Source organism: Camelina sativa, chromosome 12 (assembly GCF_000633955.1).
Source record: "Camelina sativa cultivar DH55 chromosome 12, Cs, whole genome shotgun sequence".
NCBI lineage: Eukaryota > Viridiplantae > Streptophyta > Magnoliopsida > Brassicales > Brassicaceae > Camelina > Camelina sativa.
The window spans coordinates 19,760,060-19,778,831 of NC_025696.1; the positions used below are offsets into that span (position 1 = coordinate 19,760,060).

Consider the following 18,772-nt stretch of genomic DNA (forward strand, 5'->3'; position numbering starts at 1 on the left):
ATAAAAGGAAACAAACAGTCTTTTTCTTCAAGAAATCACTACTTAATGAATTATATGATATAGTTCCTATAGTAAAAAACAATAAACTTCAAACAAAACAATTTTTACACTACCTAATAGATATATATTTGTAAGGTTATACATTTAAAAAGTAAAATTTTTTAGTTATGTATATAATTAATCTATAATATAAACTGTTTTTTATTTCTAAATATAGTCCCGCGGTGTACCGCGGGTGAATATCTAGTGATTTGATACAATCATATCTTACAATATCTTAACACCCTCCCTTAAGTTGGAGCATGTCGCTTGCAAATGCCCAACTTGATCTTGATCATGTCTTCATCTTCACATCTCGGTTTCGGTATTTATCACGGTATTATACTCCACCGTTGAGTCATCTCGGTTTCGCTTTTTCTTGTTGTAATCTGGTTTGTCGATGTCACATCACAAGAGTTGTGTGTGACACAAGGATTCCTTCAAGTCGTGTTCTTGTTTGTCGAGTTCGTCGATACCTTCTTCATGTCCATCTTCTTGGACTCCATTGTCATTTTTTCATCATCAGATCTGGGGCACCATTGGATTGAACTTGAGTGATATATAGTGGCTCATGAGTTCTCCGTCGTGGCATTACGCCGATGCCATTGTCTTTGATATGCTCAAATTTAACCCTAGAGCTACTCTCTCAAATTAAGAGATCAATTGTAGTACTTAGGGATCAAATCCACAAGAACTCTAGATTCACACAATAGACTTAATAATCCTTTAATTATGCTAAACAGAAATATTGTAATTAAATTGCAAGATTAAATAGAAAATAAAAGAGTTGTAAATTCAGGTATTAAAAACGCTAGGCCTAGGGAAATTCTCAGGAAATCATGGAAAATCAGATCAATTAATTAAACAAGCAGGATTCAACAATTAAGCACCGTTCTTGAACTCTAAAAACAATTAAAAAATAAATCAGTTCTCCCTGCAAATATTATCTAAGTTTTAAAACCAGAAAATCCAAATCTCTTTGCAAAATTCAAGTTAAAAACCAGCAATAAAATCAGGTTTAGATAAGTTCACAAAATTACTAAATCAAATCTCTTTGCAAGAAGTAATTTTGCTTACCAAAGGTTTTGTCAGGAAAATCAATTATATTCTCATATCAATTAATAATCCTAAGATCTAAATCCAGATGACTAATCAAAGATCTAGCATTAAGAACAACCTATGATGAAGAACAAGAAAGATAATGAATCCTAAATTAACAGATCTAATAATCCATGAAATCCCTAATCAGAAACCCTAAACCTAACAAGCAGATCTACTCAGACATAATCAATGAAACACAAAACATCTTCTGAATAAATTGCATTAAGAGATTAAAGGAAGAAATAAAGGAGTTCTGAATCTTCTCTGAAGGAGTCTTGATTCTTCTCTCCAAAAGCTCTCTAAAAATCTCTCAGGGTTTTGCTCTCAAAAGTTGCAGGGAAAAATAAAGCTTAGGTCTAAACAATGACCATAAAAATCCTATTTATATTCCTAAACACGGCCAGGGACCAATGATGCAAATATGGAAGACTTTGGGGCAACTTTGTAAATCTTCAAAACTTGTGGGAAAACTTCCAATTTCTTCTTTTGTCTCTGCATCGATCGACACTATCAATGCATCGATCGATGCATCATCTAAATTCGTCTCCCAACTGCCTCAATGCTTGATTATGCTCCAAATCCTCCTATTTAGCTCCATTAAGCTCCCATCCATGCTAAATCCTATAAAGACTCAAAAAGATTCTAAAAATACCAAAAAGACTCTATAATTAAGACTTATATCATGGCTAAAAACACCTAAAAACCATGATATATCAACTCCCCCAGACTTAGCCTTTGCTTGTCCTTAAGCAAAACATAAACTTATATATGTGAAAGAGGTTTGAAAACGCAGGAACTCATTTTCTTTTTAAAGTAATGCCATGATCATCCAAACCTTAATCCATATGCTTAGCAGATAAATCCAAATCGAACCACCATGTACTTCTCCGTTGACTTTCATAGCTTCCCAAATTCAAACCAAATTCCACTACTTCCTCCATTAAGCTTTCATTGGTGAGTCTCATCAATTTGATCAATATCAAGAACCTTCTAGACTCATTCCCGTACAATACCATAACAAGCAAGACATATTTTTACCACATGTGGTACTCTTTCTCTCCCCCAGACTTATTCTATTTATTCTTCCTTAGAGCTTTGCTTTGTTTTCTCTTTTTTTTTTCCTCAAAATTGTAAGCGAATAATGGGGTCATCGGTAATTTACCAACCCCTCGCTTCCAAGCTTTGTATGATCATTTGACTCAAGAGTAGAATAATGAGGTCACAGGTAATTTACCTACCTCTCTAAACTGATCAAAATCATCTCATCTTTTATTCTTTTTTTTTTTAACAAAGCTCTTAGGATTTTTTTTTTAACATGAATAAGGAAGAGGAGTACCATTTTCTTTCTGAAGTCTTACTTGTCAGGTATGAACAAGGAGTCAAGCTCTATGAAAATCAATCTCCTTGATGAGGTAAAAAGAAAAGTACAGAAATTACCTCAAGCTTTTATGGATTCTGTTGGAAATTTGGATGTTTCTGGTTCACTGGTCAGCCATTGAATTTTTCATTAGTTGGATTTGTGGATTCAATCTGCAGCATTAATCAACCAAGACAGTACACTAAAAAGAAAAGTCATAGTTCCCAACAAAAGTTTGACTCAATAATACCAAAATTTTTTTTTTCTGACTCTCAAAAACAAAAACGTAGTTAGTAACTGCCTCCCCCAGACTTAAACAACACTGTCCCCAGTGCTATCAAGTAAGAGATTGACGAATAAAATAAAAATAAATGAAAATCAAAAGAAAAATGAAAAAGAAAAACCGACCAGTGGGTTGCCTCCCACTAAGCGCTTGTTTTCAGTCATTAGCTTGACTGTGTCGGATCTCAGGCATCCGGTGGATCGGAACATGGCAGTGAATGCTTCCGAGAGAATGTCCTCTTCATCCAAGGGGGTGTATAGGCAGTTTGCGCATGAGATCTGCCAAGGATGTGAGGAACAGGACCAGGGCGGGACTAGGGTATGGTTGGCTTTCTTTTATGTCCTGCAGAATCATCAACAGAAGAAACAAGCGCTCTACGATAATCTCGTGGCTTGGTTAACTGCACAACAGTTTTTGTACCGATCAAATTCTTATTGATGATAGGAGAAGGTTTGGGAGAAGGAGATGCATACCTTGGCCTTACATGTGGGTTCTGGACTGTGGAATGGTGAGATTTCAGCTTTACAACTAGTCTAGGACTTGCAGCTAAAGATCCAACTCGAGAATCTTCGGTTTTGGACAAGTCCGAACTGACTCTGGAAGGAGTGTCGATCGATGCAACAGCTGCATCGATCGATACAGTGCCTGCAACTCGTGTTTCTTCAACGATTCTGCAACTTTCCTCAGCAATCCGTGTTTCCATCACAAAAAACATCATCTACCAGCGACTTGTCATGCATCAGAACCTCATCACGATCTCTAGTACTGATTAGATGATTTCCACTCCAATCTTCAAGCTTAGCAGCTTGCTTGCTCACTTTCTCAATAATCTCCAACTCCTTGACATACCCAGCAGTAATGTCTTCATGAAGCTCTATGATCAGATTGTCATCAGAAGCAATCTCCACAGAAAATGTCTGACCATCAATAGTGGGAACCCTTCTTAGCTTGTCCATCTCAAAGTTCATGACCAAATCTTCTACATTCAGAGCTATGTGTCCCTTCTTCACATCTATGATTGCACCAGCTGTAGCCAAGAAAGAGCGTCCTAAGATGAGAGGATCACTAGGCTCTCTTTCATACTTCAACACCACAAAGTCAGTGGGAATCATGCATTCTCCAATCTTAATCGGAACATCTTCTAAGACACCTTCAGGAATCCTTCTAGATCGATCAGCTAAGATAAGAGATATCTTAGTCGGCTTGAAATCCATCATCCCAAGTCTTACAGCAACAGAATGTGGCATCAAGTTGATACTAGAGCCAAGATCACACAGAGAATGAGGAAAGCTTCCTGTGGAGATAGAGCAATCTAACACAAAACTTCCAGGATCTGGTAATTTCTCTGCAATCCTACTCTGAATCACTGCATTTACTTCCTTAGAGACAACCACCTCCTGCTTCTTATCCTTCTTCCTCTGTGGGAGCTGCTTCAACAGAATTGAGCTGACATCCTTTGTAAGCAGTGCTCCTTCCTCAGGACTCAAACCATTGGTGACCATCCTCTTCACATATCTCTTAATACCAGGAGAAAACTTGACTGCATCAATCAAAGGCATTTCTATCATCACCTTATCCATCATAGCTTTGCATCTAGCTTCCTCAAGCTCCTGCTTAGACCTCCTAGGCTTAGGAAAAGGAACCTTACGCTTGTAGGCTTTGTCTGAATCACTTGGTGGAACTGAAACAGAAACCGTAGCAGTCTGATGGGGGTGTCGATCGATACTGATGGAGCATCGATCGACGCTTGATGATGATTGCATCGATCGATGCTTAGCAGCTGCATCGGTCAATGCTGAATCAACTGACGGATCTTCGTCTCCTTCCTTCACCAAAATCGCATTGCAAGCATGCCTTGGATCCATCTCTGTTCTTCTAGAAAGAAGTTCCTCTTGTCTTTTAACAGACCCAGCAGTCTGAATCACTTGACTTTCTAGCTTCTTGACATGAGTATTTAATGCATCAAACTTCCCAGTCAGCTCAGTGTATACAGAATCAATCTTCCCATTGAAGTCTACTGTTAACTTCTGTTGACCTTCCAAAATCTGTCCAATCATTGATTTCATCTTGCTCTCTGAACTGGGTGGAGGGAGGGGTTGGTAAGAAGAAGATCCATAGTTCCTAGTGAAGTTTTTGTTTGGGTTTCCTATGAAGGAATTCTTCTGACCAAATCTCTGATTTTGATACCCAGCTCCATACACATAGTTGACATCTTCTGTAATCTCTGGCTTTGGCTCAAAAGTCTCAACATCTTCAGCAAAATGGACAGACTTCTTTCCCACAAGAAGATTGTGCACTGTATCCAACTTAGCATTCACCGCAGCAAACTGATTTGAACCATTGTCTTCATGTGCCCTTTTCCGCTCTAGGTCTGCATTCTTAGTGCTATTGCTTGATGCTAGCCTTTCTATCAACTTTTCAGCATCATCTGCGTACCTTGTCTTGAAGTTCCCATCACTAGCAGCATCCAAAGCCATCTGATATCTCCAGTCAATCCCGCTAAAGAAGATACTAATCAGCTGTACCTCTGAAAACCCATGATGCAGACAATCTCTCTGATATGCTTTGAACCTCACCCAAGCAGCTTTGTAAGATTCAGTAGGTCCTTGTCTAAAGGTGGGAAGCTTGATCCTCAGCTCATCAGATNATATTCTCAAAGTATTGAATGTGGTCTAGAGGCTTCTCATGTGGCAGGTTTTGGAATGGCCTTTGTCCAACAAGAGCGAAGTAGGCAGGCTTCAGCTCAAAATCATTCCTTGGGAATGGAGGAGGGACAATTGCGGAGCGGTTCTCATAGAACAAGTATGGTCTGTTGAAGTCCGCAAGAGTCTTGACAAGTTCTCCATTGTTATCCCGTCGCCTCTGAACATTCTCCGCATCGGCTCGGGCATTGTGTCGATCGACACCAGCATTGTGTCGATCGATGCCTTCCTGGTTGCGTCGATCGAGGCCATCATTGCGTCGATCGACACCATCTGCATTCCCATCGGCCACGATGAGTTCTTCCTGAATAACCCGTCCTTCAGCATCAAGTTTCTGGCCTTGCTCGTTGTACACATTACCCTCTTGATCCTTCAAAACCCCAGCCTCATCAGGTCTCAATATGATTATATTGGCCATCTTCGCTGATTTGGCTGCTTTTGTGTTTTCACGCTCTAGTTGTCCTAACTCTTGGTTTGTAAGCTTAACAACCGGACCAGTAGGATTTTTCCTGGTGCTAGGCTTAGGCATGTACCTGAAACACACAAGAGAAAAGAAACAAAAGCGTGTGAGTAAAACAGAAAAAGAAAAATTTAGACAAAATCAAAGACTTTAATCTAATGGTGAATCAAAAGAGTCCCCGGCAACGGCGCCAAAATTTGATATGCTCAAATTTAACCCTGAGCTACTCTCTCAAATTAAGAGATCAATTGTAGTACTTAGGGATCGAATCCACAAGAACTCTAGATTCACACAATAGACTTATTACTCTTTTAATTATGCTAAATCAAAATATTAAATTTAAATAGCAATGCAAAAACAGAAAATAAAGGAGTTGTAAATCAATAGGAATAAACGCTAGGCTTAGGGAAATTCTTAGGAAATCATGGAAAATCAGATCAATTAATTAAATAAGCAGGATTCAACAATTAAGCACCGTTCTTGAACTCTAAACACAATTATAAAATAAATCAGTTCTCACTGCAAATATTATCTAAATTTAAAACCAGAAAATCCAAATCTCTTTGCAAAATTCTAGGTAATAAATCAGCTTTAAAAACAAGTTTAGATTGTTCACAAAATTATTAAATCAAATCTCTTTGCAAGAAATAATTTTGCTCACCAAAGGTTTTATCAGGAAAATCAATTATATTCTCATATCAATTAATAATCCTAAGATCTAAATCCAGATGACTAATCAAAGATCTAGCATTAAGAACAACCTATGATGAAGAACAAGAAAGATAACGAATCCTAAATTAACAGATCCAATAATCCATGAAATCCCTAATGAGAAACCCTAAACCTAACAAGCAGATCTACTCAGACATAATCAATGAAACACAAAACATCTTCTGAATAAATTGCATTAAGAGATTAAAGGAAGAAATAAAGGAGTTTTGAATCTTCTCTGAAGGAGTCTTGATTCTTCTCTCCAAAAACTCTCTAAAAATCTCTCAGGGTTTTGCTCTCAAAAGTTGCAGGGAAAAATAAAGCTTAGGTCTAAACAATGACCTAAAAATCCTATTTATATTTCTAAAACACGGCCAGGGACTAATGATGCAAATATGGAAAACTTTAGGGCAGCTTTGTAAATCTTCTAAACTTGTGAGGAAAACTTCCGATTTTGACTTTGGCTGTGCATCGACCGATGCTATCAGTGTGTCGATCGATGCACTCTCTAGATTTCGTCTCCCAGCTTCGTAGCTCAGCCTCAATGCTTGATTAAGCTCCAAATCTTCATATTTAGCTCCATTAAGCTCCCATCCATGTTAAATCCTATAAAGACTCAAAATACTCTAAAAATACCAAGAAGACTCTATAATTAAGACTTATATCATGGCTAAAAACACCTAAAAACCATGATATATCAGTCTTCGTTGTCATCATCTTCATCACCATCTTCGTCTTTGATAGTCATCATAGTCGATCCATAAGGATCGACCCGCGCTGATACCATGTTAGGAAAACATAATTTGGAAAATGTTTTCTTATTTATTATCATGGCCATTAGACTCTATATATACACAAAGATGTATCCTTAAATGATATATGTAAATTTTCCTAAATATATTTAATCAAATCACATATTAAGTGACTAAGATTTCTCCTTAATTCCCAAGGTAAGAGATATGATTTGATACAATCATATCTTACAATATCTAACAGCACGGGTCGTATTAAAAGGGGAGTTTGCAAAAATATTCATTTCTATGTCATTTTTCAAAAATACCCTTTGATGGTGTCCATTTTCAAAAATACTTCTTTTTAATATATAAAATGACAAAATTATAAACCTTAAACCCTAAATACTAAATCATATCCCTTAAAAATTATACCCTAAATGTAAATTGGGAACCCAAACCTAAAAAACAAATTCTAAAAATTAATTTAACATAGGGTAATTGTGTAAAAGAGGGCAAAAATGAAAATGTTCAAAAAAAGTGGCATTTTTGAAAAGGGATATGCCAAAAAAGGCATTTTTAACAAACTCTCATATTAAAACACTTTTACTAAACATGTTCAAAAATTAAAATAAAAACAAACAACAAAGATAACTATTTCTCATACATAAAATTACAAAATTAACAATATAAAACTTACAAAATAGGTATTTTTTCAAACCATCATATTTAGCATATGATTTTATTGCATAATATTTTATCCAAAAAGAACTTTTAAAAAAATCATATAAATTATATTTTATTTTAAAATTATAATATAAATAAAAGAAATTTCAACTCATGCTCTAGCACAGATCCTAATGTAGTTATTTTTAGAAAATGGCAAAATCTAGAAATACCACCTAAAAAAATTTCTTTCTCAAAATTAATTATAATAATAATAATTAAGTTTTTTATTCTCTCTCTCTCTTTACTACCAGATGACGATTACCAGATGACGATTACACATTGTCTAATTAATTATTATATGTCTAATTATATGTCTAATTATTATTATTATAATTAATTTTGAGAAAGAAATTTTTTTTGGATAAAAAAATTATATGTCTAATTATTATTATTATAATTATAATTCAGGCTAATAATAATATGTACATTCAGGCTAAAGTTTATTATTTAGCCAATTTGACATTATAGACTTTAGCCTGAATGTATTTTATTTTAAAATTATAATATAAATAAAAGAAATTTCAACTCATGCTCTAGCACAGATCCTAATGTAGTTATTTTTAGAAAATGGCAAAATCTAGAAATACCACCTAAAAAAATTTCTTTTTCAAAATTAATTATAATAATAATAATTAGACATATAATTAATTATTTTCTCAAAATAAATCTAAATTATTTTTTTATAAATCCAAACCGACATATAATTTTGTTTAATTATGTAATTTAAACCCTAATCATTTTTTATAAACCCAGATTGAAATACAATTTTGTTTAATTGTAAAATCTAAACCCTAACCACTCTTTTATAAACCCAAACCGACATATAATTTTTTTAATTTTAAAATCTAAACCCTAACCACTCTTTTATAAATCCAAACCGACATATAAATTTGTTTGATTGTAAAATATAAACCCTAAACCACTTTTTGTATACCCAAACCGACATATAATTTTGTTTAATTATAAAATCTAAATCCTAACCACTGTTTTGTAAACCCAAACCGACATATAATTTTGTTTAATTGTAAAATCTAAACCCTAATCACTCTTTTATAAACCCAAAAGGGTTTAATCCAATTTGACATTATAGAGTACATTCAGGCTAAAGTTTATTATTTTGATACATTTCAGACAATTAGAAAAGTTCTGAATTATTACATATATGTATTTATTTAAAAAAAAGTAGTTATTGAGAGTATTACACATTGCCCGAAATCATGTGTTTCATTAACGAACAAATCATGTTGAAATTGGTGTCATTTTGTTCAAGATGTCGATATTGTACCTAATTACATAAAGACTAGTAGCTGACATTTTGACAAAACCACATGTCCACAATTACGATATCTTTTTGGAAAAATAAACATTCGAAACATTCATGTTGCACTCTGAAGGGGAGTCTTGAAATATTCTACATAAGAACATATGATAATTTTTGTAAAATTGAGATATGTTTCATATATTTCAGAGATTAGAAGAAGTTGAGAAGCATAAAAATAGATGTATTGACCTTTGAATAAGATCATAGAGAAATTCATATCAATTTGACATGGAAACGTTGCCATTGCACTAATAAGTTTGCACTTTGTAGTAATAGTTTTAGGAAGTTTGAAACAAGTCATTACATTTGTTGGCAATGTCAATGCCACTCATTGAATGATGACAGCTTTACTTATTACTACCTACCAATGTATATTTTGCCAACCAACCATTAATTTTGTACTACAATTTATAAGACAAAAACCAAAAATTTGTTTATAGAACTTCCTTTGCTTTTTTGGAAGATCCAAAATTTTGTTACATCTTGTCTCTCATCGTTAACCATATATCTAAATTGGGGAAAAAGCTTAAAAATATCTTATCTATTTTTTATTTGGAAGTTTAATACCTCGTCTTTTTTGGTTGGAAAAAAAATACCTCATTTAATTAAAACGTGTGATTTAATACTTAAACTAATAAATTTTGTTAGTTTCATACTTACGATTTTTTGACAAAAATAAAATTCCGTTTTTACCCTTAGTATATCAATTAATAATTAATTTTAAATGACATAGTATTAATTTATGGACAATTCTTGGATTCACCTCCACTTAATTAAGGAAACAAATTATTAATTAAAGAAACAAAATCTGTATATCATTCAATTTTAAAGTTATTAATTCTAAACATTATATTATAGTTTTTAATTATTATATGTAAATCTAAATTATTTTTTTATAAATCCAAACCGACATATAATTTTGTTTAATTATGTAATTTAAACCCTAATCATTTTTTATAAACCCAGATTGAAATACAATTTTGTTTAATTGTAAAATCTAAACCCTAACCACTCTTTTATAAACCCAAACCGACATATAATTTTTTTAATTTTAAAATCTAAACCCTAACCACTCTTTTATAAATCCAAACCGACATATAAATTTGTTTGATTGTAAAATCTAAACCCTAAACCACTCTTTGTATACCCAAACCGACATATAATTTTGTTTAATTATAAAATCTAAATCCTAACCACTGTTTTGTAAACCCAAACCGACATATAATTTTGTTTAATTGTAAAATCTAAACCCTAATCACTCTTTTGTAAACCCAAGAATTTTTCTTAATTTATAGGCTTATTTGAATTAAAATTAAGTTTATTTAATATTTCTTTTTATTAATTTTAATTCAAATAAAATTATAAATTAATACCATGTCATTTAAAATTAATTATTAATTGATATACTAAGGGTAAAAACAGAATTTTATTTTTGTCAAAAAATCGTAAGTATGAAACTAACAAAATTTATTAGTTTGAGTATTAAATCACAGATTTTAATTAAATGAGGTATTTTTCTTCCAACCAAAAAAGACGAGGTATTAAACTTCCAAATAAAAAATAGATGAGGTATTTATAAGCTTTTTTCCCTATCTAAATTGTATTGGCAACTTGAAATAGTTCATCTTCAATGGATCTTAAAAGACACTATTTTTTTTAGGTTGTTTGTCTATATTTTGGTTTACTAAATTGTTAATTATCATGATAATTACGACAGATGCAGTGTCTCTCGAGTCGATTAACCAATAAAGGAATAGAATAATATGGTGTTAACAAATAAAAACAATATATTAATGAATTTATGTGGTTAATTGTCTATCTTACATATTTGGTAAGCAAAAGAGAGAGAGAGCGTCGTGGTCTAGAAACGGACCAACCAAGAAGAGCATATGGGTACTCTAAAGCCTTAATTTTGTTATCGGCTAGCTACTTCCTTCCACTAGCTTCCTTCTTCTTCTTCTTCCTTGCGTCTCCCCTGCTTCTCTACTTTGATATTGCTCGCTACTCGCTAGGTAAGATAAGGGGTACTGGAGAACTACTATTGCCCTTTAAATCAGTCAAGTTCGCTTTTTTTGGGTTCTTCTTGTTGTTAAAGACACAAACTTTTGTCTGAATTTTCCTTATTGGGCTTCATAGGAGCAGTTGTGAGTTAAGGGTGGAGAAAAGATGGTTGTGTTTGGGAATGTTTCTGCGGCGAATTTGCCTTATCAAAATGGGTTTTTGGAGGCACTTTCTTCTGGAGGTTGTGAATTGATGGGACACAGCTTTAGGGTTCCGACTTCTCATGCTCTTAAGACAAGAACAAGAAGGAGGAGTGCTGCTCCTTTGCAGGTGTTTTGTCTGTTTTTTTTTACTTGGAATTCTGGAAATTTTATCTAGTGTGATTTTGATTAAAGAAAGGTAATTTACAGGTAGTTTGTGTGGATATTCCAAGGCCTGAGCTTGAGAATACAGCCAATTTCTTGGAAGCTGCAAGTTTATCTGCATCTTTCCGTAGTGCTCCTCGTCCTGCAAAGCCTTTAAAAGTTGTAATTGCTGGTGCTGGTATGTTTCAATATTTAGTTTTTCTTTAATGATCCGTTTAAGATTTGATGAAATTTGTTTAGTAAGTCAGTTTTATGCTGTGCATTCTTTATGTGATGAAGCTCTTTTATCTCTCAAATAATTGCAGGATTGGCTGGATTGTCTACTGCAAAGTACCTAGCTGATGCAGGCCATGAACCTCTGTTGCTTGAAGCAAGAGATGTTCTTGGTGGAAAGGTACTTCGAATTGTTCTTAATCATCGAACAACTCATGGTTGTTTACATTCGTCATCTTGTAAGATTTGCTAGTTTCCAAAGGCTGTACCAATTATGTTTTTGAGACTACAAGATATAACTAGTGTTTTGAGTGTTAGAGCTCTTAGGTACTCGATTGTGTACATGTGTCTGTCTTTGTCTGTTTCGTAAGTCTTTTTGTTAAATTGTGTCTTTATGTTCTTTGTTTTCTGTCTTGTTCTACACACCGCACAACCTCTTCCAATTCATAGGCTTAATATGAAACAATATAGAGTAGTTTACTGTAAGGTATCTTATGATTATATATTGTGTTACAGTGTTGTTGGGTTAGGTCCTTGTTGGTTCCGTTTAGAAAGTTTACCTTTCATTTTTGAGAGCATCTATTAATGATGTGAAATTTGTGTTCCTGCAGATAGCTGCATGGAAAGATGAAGATGGGGACTGGTATGAAACCGGTTTACATATATTCTGTAAGTCCACATCCAAATCCTCTTTGCTGCTCCCCCTGTATAAGTTGCTCACTCAGGGTCTGATAATCAATACCTGCATAAGATATATCGTAACAGCATAGATATTTCTGTCTAGCAAAGAGATGGTACACACACAGAAAATAAGCTGATGTCAGTGAGATCATAGGCATTTATTCATTCTGATAGTAACAAGTTTTCATAAAGTTTTTCTCTTACTATTTTGTACCTGCTTCAGAATGTACTCATTGAGATCACCAAGAAAGATCCCTCTTAAATATCATCTCTACCATCAATTTTAGAATAAATACGAAACAGTACTTATCTGTTACACTGTTACATATCACAATTCTTTAGTGAAGTACTTTACTTTTGGTCTTGACTATCTTCATATTCTTGCCGGAAGTCGGTGCTTATCCGAATGTGCAGAACTTATTTGGAGAACTTGGGATTAATGATCGGTTGCAGTGGAAAGAACACTCCATGATTTTCGCTATGCCAAGTAAACCTGGCGAATTTAGTAGATTTGACTTCCCAGATGTCCTACCAGCACCCTTGAACGGTGAGAGGATAAACTTATAGCATATTTTAATCTGCTAACCAGCTAATATAATATTACTGCTTCATGTAGTTTGAATTTTTAGTTAATGGTACCATGAATTTGGTTTAATTAGATTGGATTAATATGCAGAAACTTGAGTTGAATGTAATACAGACAGCGGGGTTAGTTAGTATGTTGCATAGACGTCACAACACAAAGAAATGTCATTTTTTTTCCAAAGTAAGGAATCTAGTATCGAGCTTCCTTGAACTAGAATGGGAAATATAAGCTGCAAAGTTCTGTTGCTGGTCCAGGCAAGATGGAATGCGTCTATGGTGTAAGTAATGTGTTTCTTATAATTCAAGTTGTTGATGTTGGATTTACTTTGTAGGTATTTGGGCTATTTTGAGGAACAATGAAATGCTGACATGGCCAGAGAAAATAAAGTTTGCTATTGGACTTTTGCCAGCCATGGTCGGTGGCCAGGCTTATGTTGAAGCCCAAGATGGTTTATCAGTCAAAGAGTGGATGCAAAAGCAGGCAAGTAGGCTATTTGAGTTCACATTCCCTGTGATATTTTTGTAAGCGTGTTGCTGAACTTAATTTATAGAGTAGTTAGCTTGCTGAATCATGTTTATTTCTGAACTTTCTTGTGGTTAGCTCTGAATATTTCCAGTCCATGTGGTTGTTTGTGTTTTATTTGCTTGCATGTACTTTTGCTCATCAGATGATAACAGATTATTATAAATTGTATACTTGTTCAGGGAGTACCTGAGCGTGTGACCGACGAGGTGTTTATTGCCATGTCAAAGGCACTAAACTTTATAAACCCTGATGAACTGTCAATGCAATGCATTTTGATTGCTTTGAACCGATTTCTTCAGGTTTGACATTCCATCCCTTTATTTATTTTTGCTCTTCCTTTCGCCTGTCTTTTTGTGAATCTTTTACCGTACTGGCAATCGTAGTTACCACTCAAACTACACTAGAGTTATTTTTTTACCCAATCTTCCTAAGGTTCTTGCTATTGTTTCTTCTGCCCATAGTGGTAGGAAGGATTAAGTATTTGCTCCGGAAAACATGATGTACCTTAGTTTCTTGCCAGTGAGTGGTTTTGCTAACAAAAAGTCACTTTCATTTTTTATTTTGGATGAAATCGATTTGACGACCACCTTATTTCTTGGGTTTACCAGTTGATTAACTAGTAGTACCTTATCCCAATCATCAAATGTTTCTCTTTATGTATCATAAGCTGCACCAGTTANTTGTGAATCTTTTAGTGTACTCGCAATCGTAGTTACTATTCAAACTACACTAGAGTTATTTTTTTACCTAAGGTTCTTGCAAGGTTCTTGCTATTGTTTCTTCTGCCAATAGTGGCAGGAAGGATTATTTTTTTTGCTCTGGAAAACATGATGTACCTTAATTTCTTGCCAGTGAGTGGTTTTGCTAACAAAAAGTCACTTTCATTTTATTTTGAATGAAATCGATATGATGACCACCTTATTTCTTGGGTTTACTAGTTGATTAACTTCCCAATCATTTGAAACCTATGGTGTGTCATAAGCTGCACCAGTTGGTTGGATTTTGAGAATCTGCAAATGCAAACTAATAGAAACTACATTGACAGGAAAAACATGGTTCCAAGATGGCGTTCTTGGATGGTAATCCTCCAGAAAGGCTTTGTATGCCAGTAGTGGAACATATTCGGTCACTAGGTGGGGAAGTGCAACTTAATTCTAGGATAAAGAAAATTGAGCTCAATAACGATGGCACGGTTAAAAATTTCTTACTCACTAACGGAAGCGCTGTTGAAGGAGACGCGTATGTGTTTGCCGCTCCAGGTTTAACACCATGCTGTCTTGTGGGTTTACATTTCATCTGGTATCCTGCTTATTAATATGCTGTTTATGTTTTCTTTTTTCTTTTTGTAGTTGATATCCTGAAGCTCCTTTTACCAGATTCCTGGAAAGAAATACCATACTTCAAGAAATTGGATAAATTAGTTGGAGTGCCAGTTATTAATGTTCATATATGGTTAGTGAGACCGATATCTCTCTTTTTCTTTTACTTGGCATTTCGGTGTGAGATCACAAGCGGATCTTAAGTGCTATGAACTGTTATTACAGGTTTGATCGAAAACTGAAGAACACATATGATCACCTACTCTTTAGCAGGTGAATTTCTTATTTCAGCAGTTTTGAGGCATCAAGTCTTATAGAATACTTAGCTGGACATAGTGTTGGATAAAGAGTTTTGCATTAAAACTTGACTTTTCATTAAGAATAAGAAATGTGCAGTCTTGAATCAGCAACGGTTAAGACGTGTTCTTGGTTAAACATTTGTTGTGTCTTTAACATTTTTGTTTTGGTGTTTTTGCAGAAGTAACCTTCTGAGTGTATATGCCGACATGTCCTTAACTTGTAAGGTAAAAACACATTCTTGTCTTTCTAAACATGTTCTTCTAGTATATATCTATCATAAGAGATTAAAATCTTGGTGCGTTCGTACGTCTCATGTATAACACTCACAAGTATCTTGTCATAAATTTTGTTGGCATATCTTGATTTCAAATTTAATTCAGCCTAGATGCCCCTAGAGTTGACAAAGCATTTTCTTTCTTGATTAACTGTAGGAGTATTACGATCCTAACCGGTCGATGCTGGAGCTAGTATTTGCACCAGCAGAGGAATGGATATCACGGACCGACTCTGATATCATAGATGCAACCATGAAAGAACTTGAGAAACTCTTCCCGGATGAAATCTCAGCTGACCAAAGCAAAGCTAAAATTTTGAAGTACCATGTAGTGAAAACTCCAAGGTTAGAGAAGTTATATCAAACCCCAACATTGGGGAATTCCCATGTATTTAGCTTCACAAGAGACTTGGCATTATGATGATGGACACAACATCTTTCTTTTTTTGTTGCATGCATCAGGTCCGTGTATAAGACCATCCCAAACTGCGAACCATGTCGTCCTCTACAGAGATCACCTATTCAAGGATTCTACTTAGCTGGAGATTACACTAAACAGAAGTACTTAGCTTCCATGGAAGGCGCTGTTCTCTCAGGCAAATTCTGCTCACAGTCCATTGTGCAGGTAAAACAAAAACTTTGCTATTCAAAAGCATATTAGTTAACCAGTGCTTCCGGTTAATGTTTGTTGTTGGAACATTTCTCCAATAACCGATCTGTTGACTCGGTTTTGTACCATCATGTTAAACTGTTCGCGTTACATAGAGTGATTTGCTTAAGTTGGGTTACTGATTGTATAGGATTACGAACTACTAGCTGCGTCTGGACCGAGAAAGTTGTCGGAGGCAACAGTATCATCATCATCATCATCATGAGAGAGTAAAGCTTAAAGATAATTTGCTTGTAAGCGTTATTATTATAATTATTTGTAACTTTGTGTGTATAAATCTCATTGCAGTCCAGATATGACCCTACTCTCTCCAGTAAATGAAAACAACTCACAGATTTGACATCTCTCCTTTTCCTGTCATCTTTTCTAATATAATTTCTAAAAAGTACTAATTACTGTCGACCTTTTGTAATCATATAATGATTTATTATCATTTTGTCTTTTGGGTTATAGTATCATTTTTTCTACAAAAGGTGGATCTATGATTGATCCCCGGTAAAAAGAGAACATGTTCTCAATCTAAACATTAAGAAGAAAAGAAAAATAGGAAACAATTTTTTCCAACCACAAAATTGCATTTGAGGCTAGGTGGTAGAGTCTAAAAGAATCTCTTGCACGTCACGTGAGCGGCGAACTGAAATTGCTTTTGGCTTCGAGTAGTGGGAGATAGCAGGTGATACATCATACTCATATACAACAAGACATCAAAATATAATTTCGTTATGTATTTACAAATGTGTAACAGAATGATTTTTTTTTTTTAATACAATTACAAATGTATATGGTTCAACAACTTTAGAAAAGTATATGGAGCATTGGGTCAGGTCAAATGGTCAACTGTGTAACAGAAGCTTAAGAAAAAGTATTTTGAACCGGCTAACCCATCCAATAAATCTTCAAGTAAGAGGGGGAAAAAAAAAAAATCTTCAAGTAAGAGAATATAATACTTGTATTTGATGATACTAAGTGTTGTTTTAGCTTTTAACACGATCTTTGGGATCCATCTTGCTTTTGAGTACAAACAAAAGTTCTATTATAAAGGTTACTTCCACAAAATGATATTTGGAAAATGATATTTAAAAATGGGCAATTGTCATAAATACCACTAAAATAGGTTTTTATTCCAAAAATACTACAATTTAGTTTTTTTCCAAAACTACCACTAAAATGTATTTTTTCCAAAAATACCACATAATTGAACTAAAGTTCTAATACTAAAAACTAATTCCTAAATTATAAATACTAAACCCTACCCCTAAAAACTAAACCCTAAAACTAAATTTGTCACCCAAACATAAAAAAAATAATTCTACATTCTTAAAATTCAACTTTTTGTGTTAGTGGTAATTTTGGAAAAAAAACTTTTGTGGTATTTTTGGAAAAAAAAAACTAAAATATGGTATTTTTGGAAAAAAACTTTTTTAGTGGTATTTAAAGGAATTTCTCATTAAAAATATGCATACGATTGTAAGAAAAATACTTTACAAAACACTATCAACAAGACCACAAAACCAAATTCCAGACTAACAACAACAAACATATTTCTTAAAAAAAAAAAAAAAACTTATGAAATATCCCCGCACGTACATGCGGGTCCGAATCTGGTTACATATTATTTGAGTACGAATCTTTTAAACTATTCTGTTATAACATTTTTTTTTTTTTTTACAAAGTACATGTATAGTTTTTGATTTACAAGAACCACTTTTTTTTTTTTTGACAACAAAATATAAGATTGGCTCAAACAAGCCAATATGTAGGAACATTGTTTACATAGGTAGCTGAATGCGGTAATGCGCGAACACGTCGCCCGAGGTTGTTTGCTTTGCTATTCTGCGTGCGAGGAATGTAGACCAAAGAAAAGGAGACAAATTCCTCCTTATCCGCCTGAATGTCCTCCAGATACGCCGTAAAAGCTGGCCACTCAGAAGGCGAAGACACCATCTTCACTAAGTCGAAGCAGTTGGTGAGAAAAATAACAGATTGATTATCTGCCCCAATCATACAACGCATAGCCCAAACAAGGGCTTCAACCTCGGCATGAAGAGGAGATAAACTACGGCGATGGTTGGCAACACCCATAGTAGGAGCCTCACCCCAGGGCGAAGTACAATACCACCCTTTACCCGCAAAACGATCTGTCACTTTCCAAGAACCATCAACACAACAGATGTAGCTCGATAGAGATCGAGGGACCCCTACACCCCCAATTCCACTACGTCCCGCCTCCGCAAGTACAATTGTAGGTAAAACCAATTCATCCTCCTGAGCCAAAGCCCATGATTTTGCCTCATCCTCCGCTAGCCGCAAGATGGCTAGGGGATTGGAGTCAAGATTACCAAAAAGCTTATCATTTCGCGCTTTCCAGATATACCACAATATCCAAGGGAAAAAGGCATAATCT

General features: G+C 34.5%; 1 protein-coding gene across 2 annotated transcripts; it reads left to right on the forward strand.

Annotated features, from left to right (window-relative positions):
- On the forward strand, nucleotides 11,268-16,763 carry LOC104732250 (15-cis-phytoene desaturase, chloroplastic/chromoplastic). Of its 2 annotated transcripts, none has more exons than XM_010451785.2 (15): nucleotides 11,268-11,446; nucleotides 11,571-11,765; nucleotides 11,846-11,978; nucleotides 12,106-12,194; nucleotides 12,625-12,682; nucleotides 13,086-13,241; nucleotides 13,612-13,760; nucleotides 13,985-14,104; nucleotides 14,851-15,064; nucleotides 15,155-15,257; nucleotides 15,350-15,397; nucleotides 15,603-15,648; nucleotides 15,856-16,043; nucleotides 16,161-16,323; nucleotides 16,499-16,763. In XM_010451785.2, exons 2-15 carry the CDS (start codon nucleotides 11,601-11,603, stop codon nucleotides 16,571-16,573), a joined length of 1,707 nt encoding a protein of 568 aa, XP_010450087.1. In that variant the 5' UTR covers nucleotides 11,268-11,446; nucleotides 11,571-11,600; the 3' UTR covers nucleotides 16,574-16,763. The 2 variants fall into 2 exon arrangements, with proteins under 2 accessions (XP_010450087.1, XP_010450088.1); XM_010451786.2 differs by having other exon boundaries at nucleotides 11,577-11,765.

Excerpts from the sequence above, each read along its gene's own strand:
- LOC104732250 (XM_010451785.2), top strand. The coding sequence starts at position 11,601 with ATGGTTGTGTTTGGGAATGTTTCTGCGGCGAATTTGCCTTATCAAAAT. Across the intron at positions 13,761-13,984 it reads AAGAGTGGATGCAAAAGCAG|GGAGTACCTGAGCGTGTGAC; the intron begins GCAAGTAGGCTA and ends ATACTTGTTCAG. Across the intron at positions 15,649-15,855 it reads ACATGTCCTTAACTTGTAAG|GAGTATTACGATCCTAACCG; the intron begins GTAAAAACACAT and ends GATTAACTGTAG.